The sequence below is a fragment of the Pteronotus mesoamericanus genome, unplaced genomic scaffold (genome assembly GCF_021234165.1).
Source record: "Pteronotus mesoamericanus isolate MK-2021 breed Mesoamerican mustached bat unplaced genomic scaffold, CSHL_Meso_final contig_27, whole genome shotgun sequence".
NCBI classification, from domain to species: Eukaryota; Metazoa; Chordata; class Mammalia; order Chiroptera; family Mormoopidae; genus Pteronotus; species Pteronotus mesoamericanus.
The window spans coordinates 24,545,534-24,557,759 of NW_026555115.1; the positions used below are offsets into that span (position 1 = coordinate 24,545,534).

At 50.5% G+C, this 12,226-nt stretch overlaps 1 protein-coding gene across 2 annotated transcripts in view; it reads left to right on the forward strand.

The window, feature by feature from the left end:
- The window catches only part of MYLK (myosin light chain kinase), a 182,890-nt gene that overhangs the window by 96,708 nt on the left and 73,956 nt on the right, over positions 1-12,226 (forward strand). For both annotated transcript variants that reach the window (XM_054575200.1, XM_054575201.1), the window contains 3 exons: positions 747-818; positions 1,277-2,298; positions 9,888-10,004. In XM_054575200.1, coding sequence (XP_054431175.1) covers positions 747-818; positions 1,277-2,298; positions 9,888-10,004 — 1,211 coding nt within the window. The remainder of the gene's footprint in view (positions 1-746; positions 819-1,276; positions 2,299-9,887; positions 10,005-12,226) is intronic.

Sequence of the window (12,226 nt, forward strand, 5' to 3'; positions counted from 1 at the left end):
CCCACCAGCTCAGAGAGGTTGAGCAGTTTTAACAATGGGTTGAAGAATCCAGAGCCCTTGCCATCTGAAGGAAGAAGAGAAAGGGCCACCCATTAGGGAGACACCTGCTGGGTTTCAATACAAAAAGTTCTGATCTGAGAGCATTAGCCAATGGATACGTTTTGGAGGGTGTTTTCATTTCATGAGCAGGCAAAGGGGAAGTAATGGATGAGAGGACACTGTGAGGAAAGGGAAGTAACCAGCTCTGCACTAAGGGAACAGTGTCAAACTGAAGGTCACTGGGCAGGCGTCATGACCAAAGCCACACAGTCTAGACCAAGCAGCTCCATCACAGACAGCCTCCATCAGGGTTAGTCTTTACTCTTCTTTTATTCATAGAGTGATTGATTGGTTACATTATTTTTGTAATACACTTACAGAAAAGTGTTCCTACTTCTGAATGCTATCTTAGCTGTTGTCCAGAAGATGATCTCTCTCTCTCTCTCTCTCTCCCCCGCCTCTTTCCTTTTTAAACAAGAGCTGGGAAAATAAAGGATAAGCCAAGCAGGAGGCAGGGGGGATGGCCCTGCCCTAAATTTAGGTCTGGGGTGGGCGTGTTGGGGTCACAGCTAAGCCTTCTCTCCTTGAGCCAGCAGCCAGCCTGTGGTCAAGTTCCTACCTGTCGTTCCCTCGTCACAGCCCTTGGGCTAAGAATGCCCTGAGCCTAGAGAGCCTCTTGATCTGTACTGATCCCTTGAATTTTTTAGGAACCAGGTTGGCGAATGCAGTTGCCAGGTGTCACTGATGCTACAGAGCAGCCCTACCCGAGCCCCACTGCGGTGAGTACCCACAGGAATTGACTGGCCAGGCCCCATGCCACTACCCACGCGCCTCCCTCCTGGTCCCTGCAGGCCCAGCCCAGCAGTCCCAGATTGTTTGTATCCTCCAGCTGAGGCTGCCCAAGCCAAGAGGGAGCGATTGGAAGGGGAATGAGGGAGGGAGAGCGGGGGGGGGGGGGGCGGGGGGGGGGTGAATTTCTTTCTTTCTTTCTTTTTTTTTTTTTTTGCACACACCCTTATAAGGCTACTGAAGTCATTACCAATGTAGCAAACCAACTAAGCAAGCAAGCGCCTCTCACCAATGTTCCCTTCTATAAACACAGCCTGGCCAGCCCCCACCATTCCTTCCCCCTCCCCTCTACCCTCCCTCCCTCAGAGATTTGCTCTCCCCTGACGTCTCTTTTTTACCCTGCCCCTTTTCCTCCTGCTATTTTCCTTTTTCCCCTCACTGGTTGCAGGGGGAGGGAGCCTGCCAGCTGTGAGGGCCGCTGCGGCCGAGGAGCTGGTGCTGATGGTGGCGATGGTGACTGCTATGGGACCCTGAGGCCTAGCTGGCCAGCAAGGGGGCAGGGTTGGCCAGAGGAGGAGGACTGCGAAGGCGTGAGGGGCGTGCTGAAGAGGCGTGTGGAGACCCGGCAGCACACGGAGGAGGCTATCCGCCAGCAGGAGGTGGAGCAGCTGGACTTTCGTGACCTCCTGGGAAAGAAGGTGAGTACCAAGACCCTGTCGGAAGAAGAGCTGAAGGAGATTCCAGCTGAGCAGATGGATTTCCGCGCCAACCTACAGCGGCAAGTGAAGCCAAAGATGGTGTCTGAGGAAGAGAGGAAGGTGCATAGCCCCCAGCAGGTAGACTTCCGCTCTGTCTTGGCCAAGAAGGGGACCCCCAAGACCCCAGTGCCTGAGAAGGCACCACCTGCAAAACCTGCCACCCCGGATTTTCGCTCGGTGCTGGGCGGCAAGAAAAAATTACCAGCAGAGAATGGTAGCAATAGTGCTGAGGCCTTGAATGCCAAGGTGGCAGAAAGTCCCAAGGCTGCGAGCAATGCCCAGCCTTCAGGGTCCCTGAAACCTGTGGGCAATGCCAAGCCGGCTGAGCCCCCAAAACCTGTGGGCAATGCCAAGCCTACTGAGACCACAAAACCCTTAGGCAATGCCAAGCTGGCTGAGACCCTGAAACCCATGGGCAACGCCAAGCCAGCTGAGACCCTGAAACCAGCCAGGAAAGAAGAACTCAAGAAGGAGGTTAAGAATGATGTGAACTGCAATAGGGGGTATTCGGGAGCCACAGAGAATGAAAAAAGATCAGAGAGCCAAGGGACAGCCCCAACCTTCAAGGAGAAACTACGAGATGTTCATGTGGCAGAGGGTGAGAAGCTGCTACTCCAGTGCCAGGTGTCCTCTGACCCCCCAGCCACCATCACCTGGACGCTGAATGGAAAGACGCTCAAGACTACCAAGTTCATCATCCTCTCCCAAGAAGGTAATGAGGGCAGGAGCTGGGGAGGAAGGGGCTTTTGCATGAGAGTCGCTGTCAGCTCATGGGGCCTTGGTCTTGTTGATCGCCACTCATAGCCTAGGGCCTCTGCGTCTCCCTCACTCATAGGATAGGTGCCCTGCTCAGGGACTCTGGGTACCCACTCCATTCCTGGTGGGGAGTCTAGTTCTGTGGCATGTGCCCGGGTCTTGGCACCTGTCCGGCAGAGCCGTCTCACAACACCCCCAGCAGCGGCCTCCTCAGAGCACAGGGGGCCTGCGCTAATGCCACTCAGCTCTTGCTTGGACAGGGCTCTGTTCACAGGCTTGGAAATGGAGGTGCAGGGGCTGGAGCCAACGAGGAGCTGAAAGTTAACAGTTGCTTTTGCAGCAGCATTTTGGGTTTGGAGAAGGGTGTGCAGTGACAGGATGGCACAGGGCTGTGAATTAGGATCAACAACAGCTGAAGTCTTGATAACATTGTGGGTTTGAAGGGAGCTGTGGGGGAGCTCAAAACCCCAAACATACCCTATGGCACACACTCACCGGTGGACAGAGCAGCTCGCTTCCTAATTTGGATGAGACTTTTGTTTGCTGCGATTTCACATTCTTGGGTGGTGGGGAGAAGGGGGGGCTCTAAATCCTGCCATATGAGGCCTTTCGGGGTCTGGAGTTCTCGGAAGGGCCAATTTATACCTAGAGAAGTGATAGGGTGTGAGAGGGGTATTTTCCCTGGATCTTCAATTTGGTTTGAAATATTTTTGCAAGTCCCAAGCCTGGGTGTAAGCTCCAAGGCCAGCAGACTTCCCACACCCCCCTGGAGTGGCCAGTGCTAGAACGGAGTCGGCCTGAGCCTGAGGCTGATGCTGGTGGCTCTGGGTAGGGCAGGGTACAAAGCTCCCCCAGAAGGGACATTGCGTCTTGTGAGGAAGAGAGCAGCCACAGCAGAGGCCCAAGGACAGGTCTGGTCAAATCCAGGTCAGCTGAGATATCAGAAAAACCTCTCCCCATACACTGGGCTGCTCTCCTCCCTGTCCTCCAACTGCACCCGTCTCCACTCCTTCCCTGACCCCTTGTTTTGCTTCCTTCCTTCCTTCCTTCTTTCCTTCCTTCCTTCCTCCTAAAAACTGGAATGAAGCACTTGAAGGGAGCAGTAGCCCCCTCAGCTCACAATGAAGCATCTCTCTTCATTCTGCATCTCAGATAGCAAATCTGGAACTGCAGAGCACTTGAATCTCAGTGCTGAAGTAGTAAAGGGGAAATTGGTCAGGAGAGAGAAAAATGTTTTATTTTCTGCTAACATGTTGATAAGGCAACTGTTTCACATGGACAGGGTCCTCCAGAAGTCCTTTCATCCCTCCCCCTTCCTCTGCTGGTTCAGCCTGCCACACACAGGCAGGCAAGAGGATCACCATGGTGGGGCATGATGTCCAGGGGACGGGGTGCCACAACCTTCCCTGTCACCCCCATGGGCCTTTCCCAACTGGAAATTCTTTGGTAAAACTGACCCAAAACTTTAACCAGGAGTATTTCCCAGATTACCCTGTGGTGGTATCTCCGGGCTGGACGGAGGGTGGGCAGCTGACGTCTTTGGGACACATGTAGTTACCTAGACTTGCACAATGTGATGTCCACAGTAGCACCAACCCCAGGAAGACTGATATCCAGACAGCTGAAGGCAATGCCCAAAGCTGTGTAGCTGCTCTGAGGCCTGTGTTGAACCTGCAGAGCCACCAGCAGCCACTTGTAAACAGTCCACTCAACTAAACAATGTAAGCAGATCTCAGCCCTGGTCTCAAAAACACAGCTGAGCCATTAGACATTGGCTACTCTTGCCCAGAGTGCCTGGACTCTGTTATATCTGCTGGTCACTGAGTGTTAAAGGGCATAGAGAGCTGGCTACTTCAGCATCACCTCCCCCAGAAACCATCCCAAAGGGACAGTTTCAGTCGAAAGCAGAGGAAGAAGTGATTAAAAGAAGGCCAGCACAAAGAGAGGATAGAGAGAAACCGGGGAGGGAATGGGACAGGATCATGGAGACAGCCGCAAATCCAACTTTAAAAAATATTCTAAATGTTTGCAAGTCTCCATTGAAAAATAAGAACAGCTGGCATTTATTGAACACTGTGTGTCCAACACTGTCCTAGACATCTTACACTATTCACTCATTTAATCCTCCAACTACTATTTAGCCCATCTAACAGAGAAGTTCATTGAGTACCTTGTTCAAGGCTGCACAGCTAGTGAGCAACAGAGCTGGGATTTGAGTGCAGGAGTTCCAATGCCTCGACCACTGATATGTTATCTCTGAATTAATTCTTGTTAGCATGTCAGCATACTGCTACAGCTAAGAAACCTTTCATGATGGATTAGCTCACCAAAAGCATTGTCTATCAAGGAAAAATGTTAATGGCTACACCTCAGCATTATCAGCAATAGTCGAGAGGCTAGAGGACTGGTGGTGTGCTTGGGGCTTGCCAAATTTCTAGTACTTTCACTGCAGCGGAGGAAGCAGACCCTGAAATGGGCCTGTCTGTCTTGCCACAGTAGAGAGAGTGCCGTGTCTCAAAACATCAGCCCCACTTTCTTTCTGTCCACCAGTCCTCCTTCAGAGCTTCACTCTCTAAGCCTTCATATCCTGGGCTAAACAGGGACCCAGGAGAAAGCCTATTTTAAAGCGTTATCGGTGACCACTTCCGCAGGCCCCACTGCAGGGAGTTGGGCCCTCCAAGAGGTGTGAGTAGATCTGCTGTTGTCAATAGAAAGAGAAGAGACACACTCACAGTGATTGAATTCTCCCAGTCAAGAGCCTATGATGAGCTTTTGGGAGCAAGAGGAGAGGGAGCTGAGTGCTGGGGCTGCTGGTGGTAAGAGAGTTGGGCCTCAATTGGAATCTTGAAGGTAGGCCAGAGCTGCCAGCCCAGAGCAGGGAAGGTATGGGCTTCCCGCGCAGGGACAGAAGCAAGCAGCACGGACCTGCTCACAGCATGGTCAGGGCTGTAGAGGGAGGCATGGCCTCATTCTGCCCTGTAACATGCTGAGGAACTCTATTCCAAAGGCAGTAGGGAGCCATTAAAGAGTTTGGAATGAAGAGCAATGCACACAAAGCTGGGGTTCAGGGGACTTGATTGGCTTCAAGCCCAAAGACAAGTCAGGAGCCTACTGAAGAGGTCTGGGAGAAAGACGGTGAGATCTGAGCTAACAAGATAGGTAGGCATGGGCACAGACAGGAAATACCCAGTTCAAGAAGCAAAGACAGAATGAACAGAATCTGTAGCCTGACTTGGAAGGGTGGGGGTAGAGAGGTGAAGAAGAAGAAGGAGTAGATGGCCACTGAGTGTCAGTGCCTGGGTGGCTGGGGCCACAGTGAAATCATCAGTGGAAATAAGGAAGCTGTGGTTTGAGGTGGTTTGTAGCATAAGACAAGGGGTGGCTATGCCCTTGGTACCCCACAGCATCTTCTCCACACCCACCTCCCTGACTTGAAACTCTTCTTGCTCCATTGCACTGAACCCTGTGCTGTCTTCTCTTCTAAGTTCAAGACTCACTTCCTCAAGGATGCCTTCCAACTCTGGTGATACAGGCCTGCAGCCACAGGAGACTCCTGTGCTCTCCCACCCCGACATCAACACATATGTCTGGGCACCACCTGCTAGTGGATGCTCCGTTTACAGGTTTCAGGGGGGCTTCTTTGAAATTGTAACTTGGATAGGGCTTGTAGCCCGCAGGCCCCCCGAAACAGGATTATGTCCACCCCATTTAGTGCCAAGGAGCGCAGAGGGGGTGTGGCGGCAGCCCGGTCAGTTGGAGTGTCCGTTAATTCTCGGAAGGACATGTGGAGGTGTCCTTCCTCTCCCTGAATCCCCCAGAGCTGCAGGGTGCCTGGTGTTCACTTCCGATGCTGGCCTGCCCTCTGGGGCTGTAGGGGAGCCACACCAGGCCCTTCCTGGACCTGCAGCAGCGCTCCCTGGGCCTCAGTCCAGGGGTGGGAGGCCAGCAAGCCGAGGGGACTCTGCTGCCCCTGAGAGGGGCTTTCATCTTTATGCCTTGTTTCCTGTCCCCAGGCCAGACTTCTTTTCTGGCAAACATTTCTCCCAATCTAATAACAAGGATTCATTTTTGTTGCTGCTGTCAACCGATGATTCATTTTTAATTGCCTTCCGTGTGGAATCTTGGAATAGCTTTTTTATAACCTGTATAACTTCATCCTACAAAATACAAGGATTTATGTAGATCTACTATGTGTGAAGGACAATTCTAGCCCTTTTCATTGTAGGTACAATCAACTTAAAGAACTCTGAGTTAGGAGGGCTTTTGTTTTTTTTACCTTTAAGAAACTACAGGTATACATACCTCAGAGATATTGCAGGTTTGGTTCCAAACCACTGTGATAAAATAAGTGGTATGGCAATAAAATGAGTTGTAGTCTTTTGCTGGTGAAGAGTCTTGCTTTCAATTTGTAAAAAAGCAAAATCTGTGAAGCACCACAAAAATGAAGCGCAATAAAACGAGCTATGCCTGTGTATTATCTTTTTCATCATAGGTTATATTTGATTAAACGTTCATGACTTTCTTTTGTGTAAATCTTACCAGGCCACCTGCTGCAGAAATGCACCTTTGTCATTCTCAGAATGGCCTTTTTTTTTTTTTTTTTTTTACTGTGACTGCATTCCAGGCCCAGGAAAAACATTTATAACAGATGCATGGTCACTGCCCTCTGAGAGCTAGTGTGGGAGACAGACATAGGTTTCGGCAATGGCCTTGAGAGACATGTTTTGATAAGATGAGCTTGGGGCACAGAAGAGGTCCATCTATGGCTGGGAATGCTTAGGAGTGACATAGAGGGCAGCATCCCTGAGGAGGTGACCTGGAGCAGAGTCGCACGTCCAGACGTGCCAGGGGAACCAGGCCCTGCTGACTCGGGGTCACCTTGGAACAGAGTCTCCAGGGCTCGCATCACTCCCTCTCCCACCATGCACACCCCTGTCTTCTCTGTACCCCACACATTTGGAAAATGAACAAGGCCGGGGATCCCCAGATTCCATGACCATGAGAGGCTCTCGCAGGGACAGTTCTCGCTGAGCCATTCAGCCATTCATTGGATTCCTGGTTCTGTGGCCACTGCTCCCATCCCCCTCACCTCCCTCTCAAAATTCCCCACCAGGCTGAGGCTTCTTAAAAAAAAAATGCTGGGAAACGTTTTTCTTCCAGAGGTCAAGAATAAGCTGTCCCACAGGAAATACCAGATTCTTCCCTCTGAGCTAGCTGAGGCTCCAAGCCTGCCCGGGGCCTCCTCCAGCCCACGCCTGTGGCCAGGGGTCCAGCCTTTGAATGGCTTGAAAAAGCTGCCTGCTCTGATGCTTTTTCTGGTGAGGGGGTGCAGGCTGTGGTCTAAATGCTCCACTTATCTGGGTGGTCTCACTACAACCTTTGCAGTTTGTGCCATTTTCGTTTAAGGCTGGAGGCAGCTGGGGGACTAAAACCAAAGGGCAATCAAGTATTTGAGCAGGATGTGCCCTGGGAATGGGGTATCTGCTCCTAGAGCCTTAGCCTCAGACTGAGGGGAGAGTGCAAGATGGGGTCTATTTCCTCTAGGCCTCGAGCTGGGGCCAGAGGTCACCTCAGCCTTCTATTGCCCTCCCAGATAAATGGAAATTTCTCTCTCTAGAAGACGGTTAAACTCATTCTTCCATTTCTGGGACTCACTGTTCGTATCCTTGTGATGGACTTCCTGAAAATCCAACCTAAATCCTTTCTGTTGGAGTTTCAGCAAATTCTGTCTTCTGCAGTGAGAGAGATAGCAACCCATTGGGCTTCCCTGTGGGAGAACTTAGTGAGGTCTTTCCCAAGAGGCAAGATCCTGTATAAGGGGGTAGAGGGTCCAGATCAGCCGTCTTGCCCAGGTAGTCAGTAGAACTGGGGTTCCCTTGGTTTTGGTTTTGGTTTTTCCCAAATACAAGTGAAAGTTTATTTAGAACGTCATGGAGGTAGAAAAAGTGAACCAGTGGGGTTATACGGGCTCAGAAAACAAGTTACAGAGGCAAAGGAAGGGTTCTTGGAGCTTAGGAGAGAGAGCAAAGGTATGGCCTGGAGAGAAGAAGAGGGGAAAAGGTACAGGCATGCCCCAGAGAGAGAGAATATAAACAAGAACCAAGGTTTCTCTGTTTAAGGCATACCCAGGTGCCAAGAAATAAAGGGAACTATTACAACTCAGCTTTCTCTTGAAGCCCTAGTGGGATTCTCTGGGCAGAATTGATATCATCCTTCCTCTCTCTGAATGTCCTTGTATTTGTTGGTCAAGTCTGTGCATCCATCTAATCAAGGTGAGGGTACTTTTTAGATCAAATGCCTTTTGAGAGTCGCACCTGTTGGCCTCCTTCTGACCATGCACCCACACATATGCCTAGGTGGGATACACACAGCTCTGCCCCCACAGGGCCAATGGCTTGTGCCAGGCAGTGGTGGGAGAAGGGAGGTGGCCAAAGTCAGTGGCTCCAGGCAGCAGAATGCACGTCGCTCTGGCTCCTCTGTCCCCCTCCTTAAGTGATGACTGCTTCTCTGACAGCAGGGGCAGCTTTGGGCAGGACACCATGCTGTTGGCTTGTTGAATGCCTCAAGGCAGGAGCTAGGGTCCTACCTGGCCCAGCAGGCCCAGTCCTCAGCTGACCTCTCCCACACCCCAAGGGAAACTCTGCAAGGGGATCCCCCCAGAGAAGGATCTAACCATAGGATGAGAGACCCAGGATGGGTAAGGACCAGACCCCAGATCTCTGTGTATAGCCAGCCTGATTCCTCCTCCTCACCCCCAACCCCTCCAGACCAAAAGAGATGTGTGAGGGCAAATGTAGACCCGGTGAGAGTCTGTGGAAAAAGAATGCTACTTCCACCCCTCTCTGAAGTGACCAAAAGCCCCAGCACCGACGGGAGGCAGCACCAAAGGGCCCTCTCCCAACCCAGTGCCCTTCATTGGCCATGATTCTCAGCTCAGGTACCATTCCTGAAAAACCAGCCCCAGGGTCCCAGGCTGCAGCCACCTTCCTCTAGCGGATCTTCCCACAGGCCAGTGTCCCTGCTGGACAAGACTCCTGCCTTCCCTCACCCACCCCTCTGTTGAAAACTTTCTTTTCTAAGATGCATCCCAGAATCACTGCTATAAACTGAGCAGAGCTCCCTCACCTACCACTGTTCCTGCCACAGGTCTATAAACCTGTGCCTAACTACTGCTTATCTCTCTTGGTGATGTCCCAATGTGCAAGGCCTGTGTCCCTCTGCTCCTTCCTTGTATTAGTTGACAGGGACTATGTATTTTTCTTCTTCTGTGCCTTTTTTTTAATGTCTTCATAAGAGAACTCTCTGGAAGGGGGTTGGGAATACCAAGAGGAAGTATATTTAAGGATCGGTTATCTTGGACCTGGGTTATGAGCAGAAAGTGCCCTGGCTTTAGTGAGTAGAGGGGTTGGTTCCCACAGGGTCTCTGACTTCTGGGCTCCCAGAGGCTGCCCATGTGAATAACCCTTGCCAACTGTGCTCCAGGTTCCAGGGCAGGTGTTGGACCCATACCTGATCCACTCAACAGTTCTTCCTCCTCCTCTCCAGGCTCCCTGTGCTCCATCTCCATCGAGAAGGCGCTGCCAGAGGACAGAGGCTTATACAAGTGTGTAGCCAAGAATGATGCCGGCCAGGCTGAGTGCTCCTGCCAAGTCACCGTGGACGGTAGGTTGTGCCCACCCATCACCATCACACAGAGTCCCGCTTCTCAGACACCCCCGCTTCTACCACGCCTGAACAGAACTGCGCCCAAGGCTCCCATCCCTACCCAAGGCACCTTGTGGGTATCAAGCTGTCTTTTGCAAAAACACAGCAAGAAGGAATGTGAGAGCCCTACGTGATGGCTCTTTGTGGTGGCCTCAGCCCCACTCCTGGCTGGGAGGAGGAGCTGCTCACCTTGTTGCTGCCCCTCCCCAGTCTTGGCCCCACCCTGGAGAACCTTGCTGAATAGGGAAGCCGGGCACAGGGCAGGAGGAGAAAAGACACACCCACAGGAAAATGACAGCATAGTATTTTACAAGCCGCAGCAAACAAGCGTCAGTGCTGGCAGGACAGACCGTGAGGAGGAGGGAGCAGAGAGGGGTCCAAGAGGGGAGACTTCATGGAGGAGGTGAGTTGGGGCTGTGTATTTCTGTAGAGGGGACAGGGCTGCCTCTGGGAGAAGTAGAAGGCAAGAGTCTTAGAGCAGAGGAAGGGAAGAGACCTGCGGGGGCAGTGAGGCCTGCCAGGTCTGAGTGGAGCTGCCCTGTGATGAAGGGGCAGGCCCAAGCTGTGAGGAGTTGGGATTTGTCCTAAAGACATGCAGGCAGGGTATTTGTGTCTCTTCTTTCTCCCCTCTGTGTGCAGTTTAGAATTAGAGACTTGGAAGCAGAACAGTCTTGTGCTGATTTAGGCTACCACCCTCATTTCACAAAAGAGAAAACTGAGGCCATTCAGAGAGGGACAGCATCTTGCGTGAAGGGCCATTAGCGCCAAGCCCCAGCCAGAATTCATCTCCGGACTCAGTCTAGTACCCTTCCTCTTTAGTTTTGTTATTTGTTTGCAACTATTTTATTTTATTTTATTTTATTTTTTATTTTTAATTAATTTATTTACTTTTTAAATACATTTGTCTCTGCCTTCCCCCCACCTCTTTCCCTTGCCCCCTCCCACCTGTTTGCAACTATTTTAAAAGGGAGTTTGGGGAAAACAATTTCTTGCCCTTGAAATGCTTGTTAGTAACCTTTAGAGACACTATTTAAGAACTAGGGAACAGAGAACATACCTTGAAGACCAGCTTTGTTGTGCTCACTGCTGAATCTGATCACTTGGATTCTAAAATTCTACCTTTGTTACTGGCATTGCATAAAATACAGAATCTTTGTCCCCACTCCGGATTTTATCATCTGATTTCCTGGTCACAAAAGTGGAGATTATATAATGAATGGGAGAGAAGAAAAGAGAGTTTTAAGAAGAAAAATGTTTTAAAAAAAATACACACAATGGCAACACAAATTAAATTGTCAATAGCCAACAGTAAAGCTAAAAGTGTCAAACATCATGCATCTACCTAGAGTTCTGTGAGTGCACCTGCCACAGGGGCTCCGAGTCTCAGGAAACAGATTTGATGGATTAAGGTGTATGGTCAGTTCAGAAGGCGGCTTGAAACACATATTTTGAGGCTCTGAGTAGGGTCTGCTGCTGCTGATTGGTTACTCCTGTGTGTGACCTGGACTGTTACCCACTCAGGGAGACCCTGCTTCTCCCTATGCAGGTGCTGCAGTTAAAAAAAAAAAAAAAAAAAAAAAAAGTAGTGTTTCTGCGAACTTGACCCCAGAAGCTTACTGCTAACAGCCCCAGTACTCACGTGGGACCCATGCTGGTTCCAGCCAATCAATAAGGAAACTCCTCCTGCTAATGAGATTATCTGCGTTTTGAATCCCCAGCCTCCTTGAGTCCTATTCACACTGAAAGCAGGACAGCAATTCATTCTCCTTATCTGCAAAATGTCAGCACCTTTTTGAGGAACAGCAAATGGTTTATTTTTAAAACCAAACTTTGTTTTCAAAATAAAATTTCTTTTTCCCCTACAGAATAATTTGGGGATTCTTTTTTTAAAAAAAGTTTTGGGGAATGCATCCTGCATCTTATGGAGCTTTTTTTACCCATAAATTGGCCTCCTTCTAGTTTATTTTCTGGCTCTCTCCATTAATCTTGATGGTCTTCATTATTTATCTCTAGTTCCTGCAAGAGGCCCCTGAAGGGCTTGGCCTCAGGCTGCAGATTGGGAGGGGGGGCGGTGGGGGGGGTCTTTGGAGAAGAGCAAGGAAAGGGATCTGAGGTAGACCAGCTGAGATAATAGGTCTGACTCTCTGTTGGGTTTTGTTTTGTTTTGTTTTGTTTTGTTT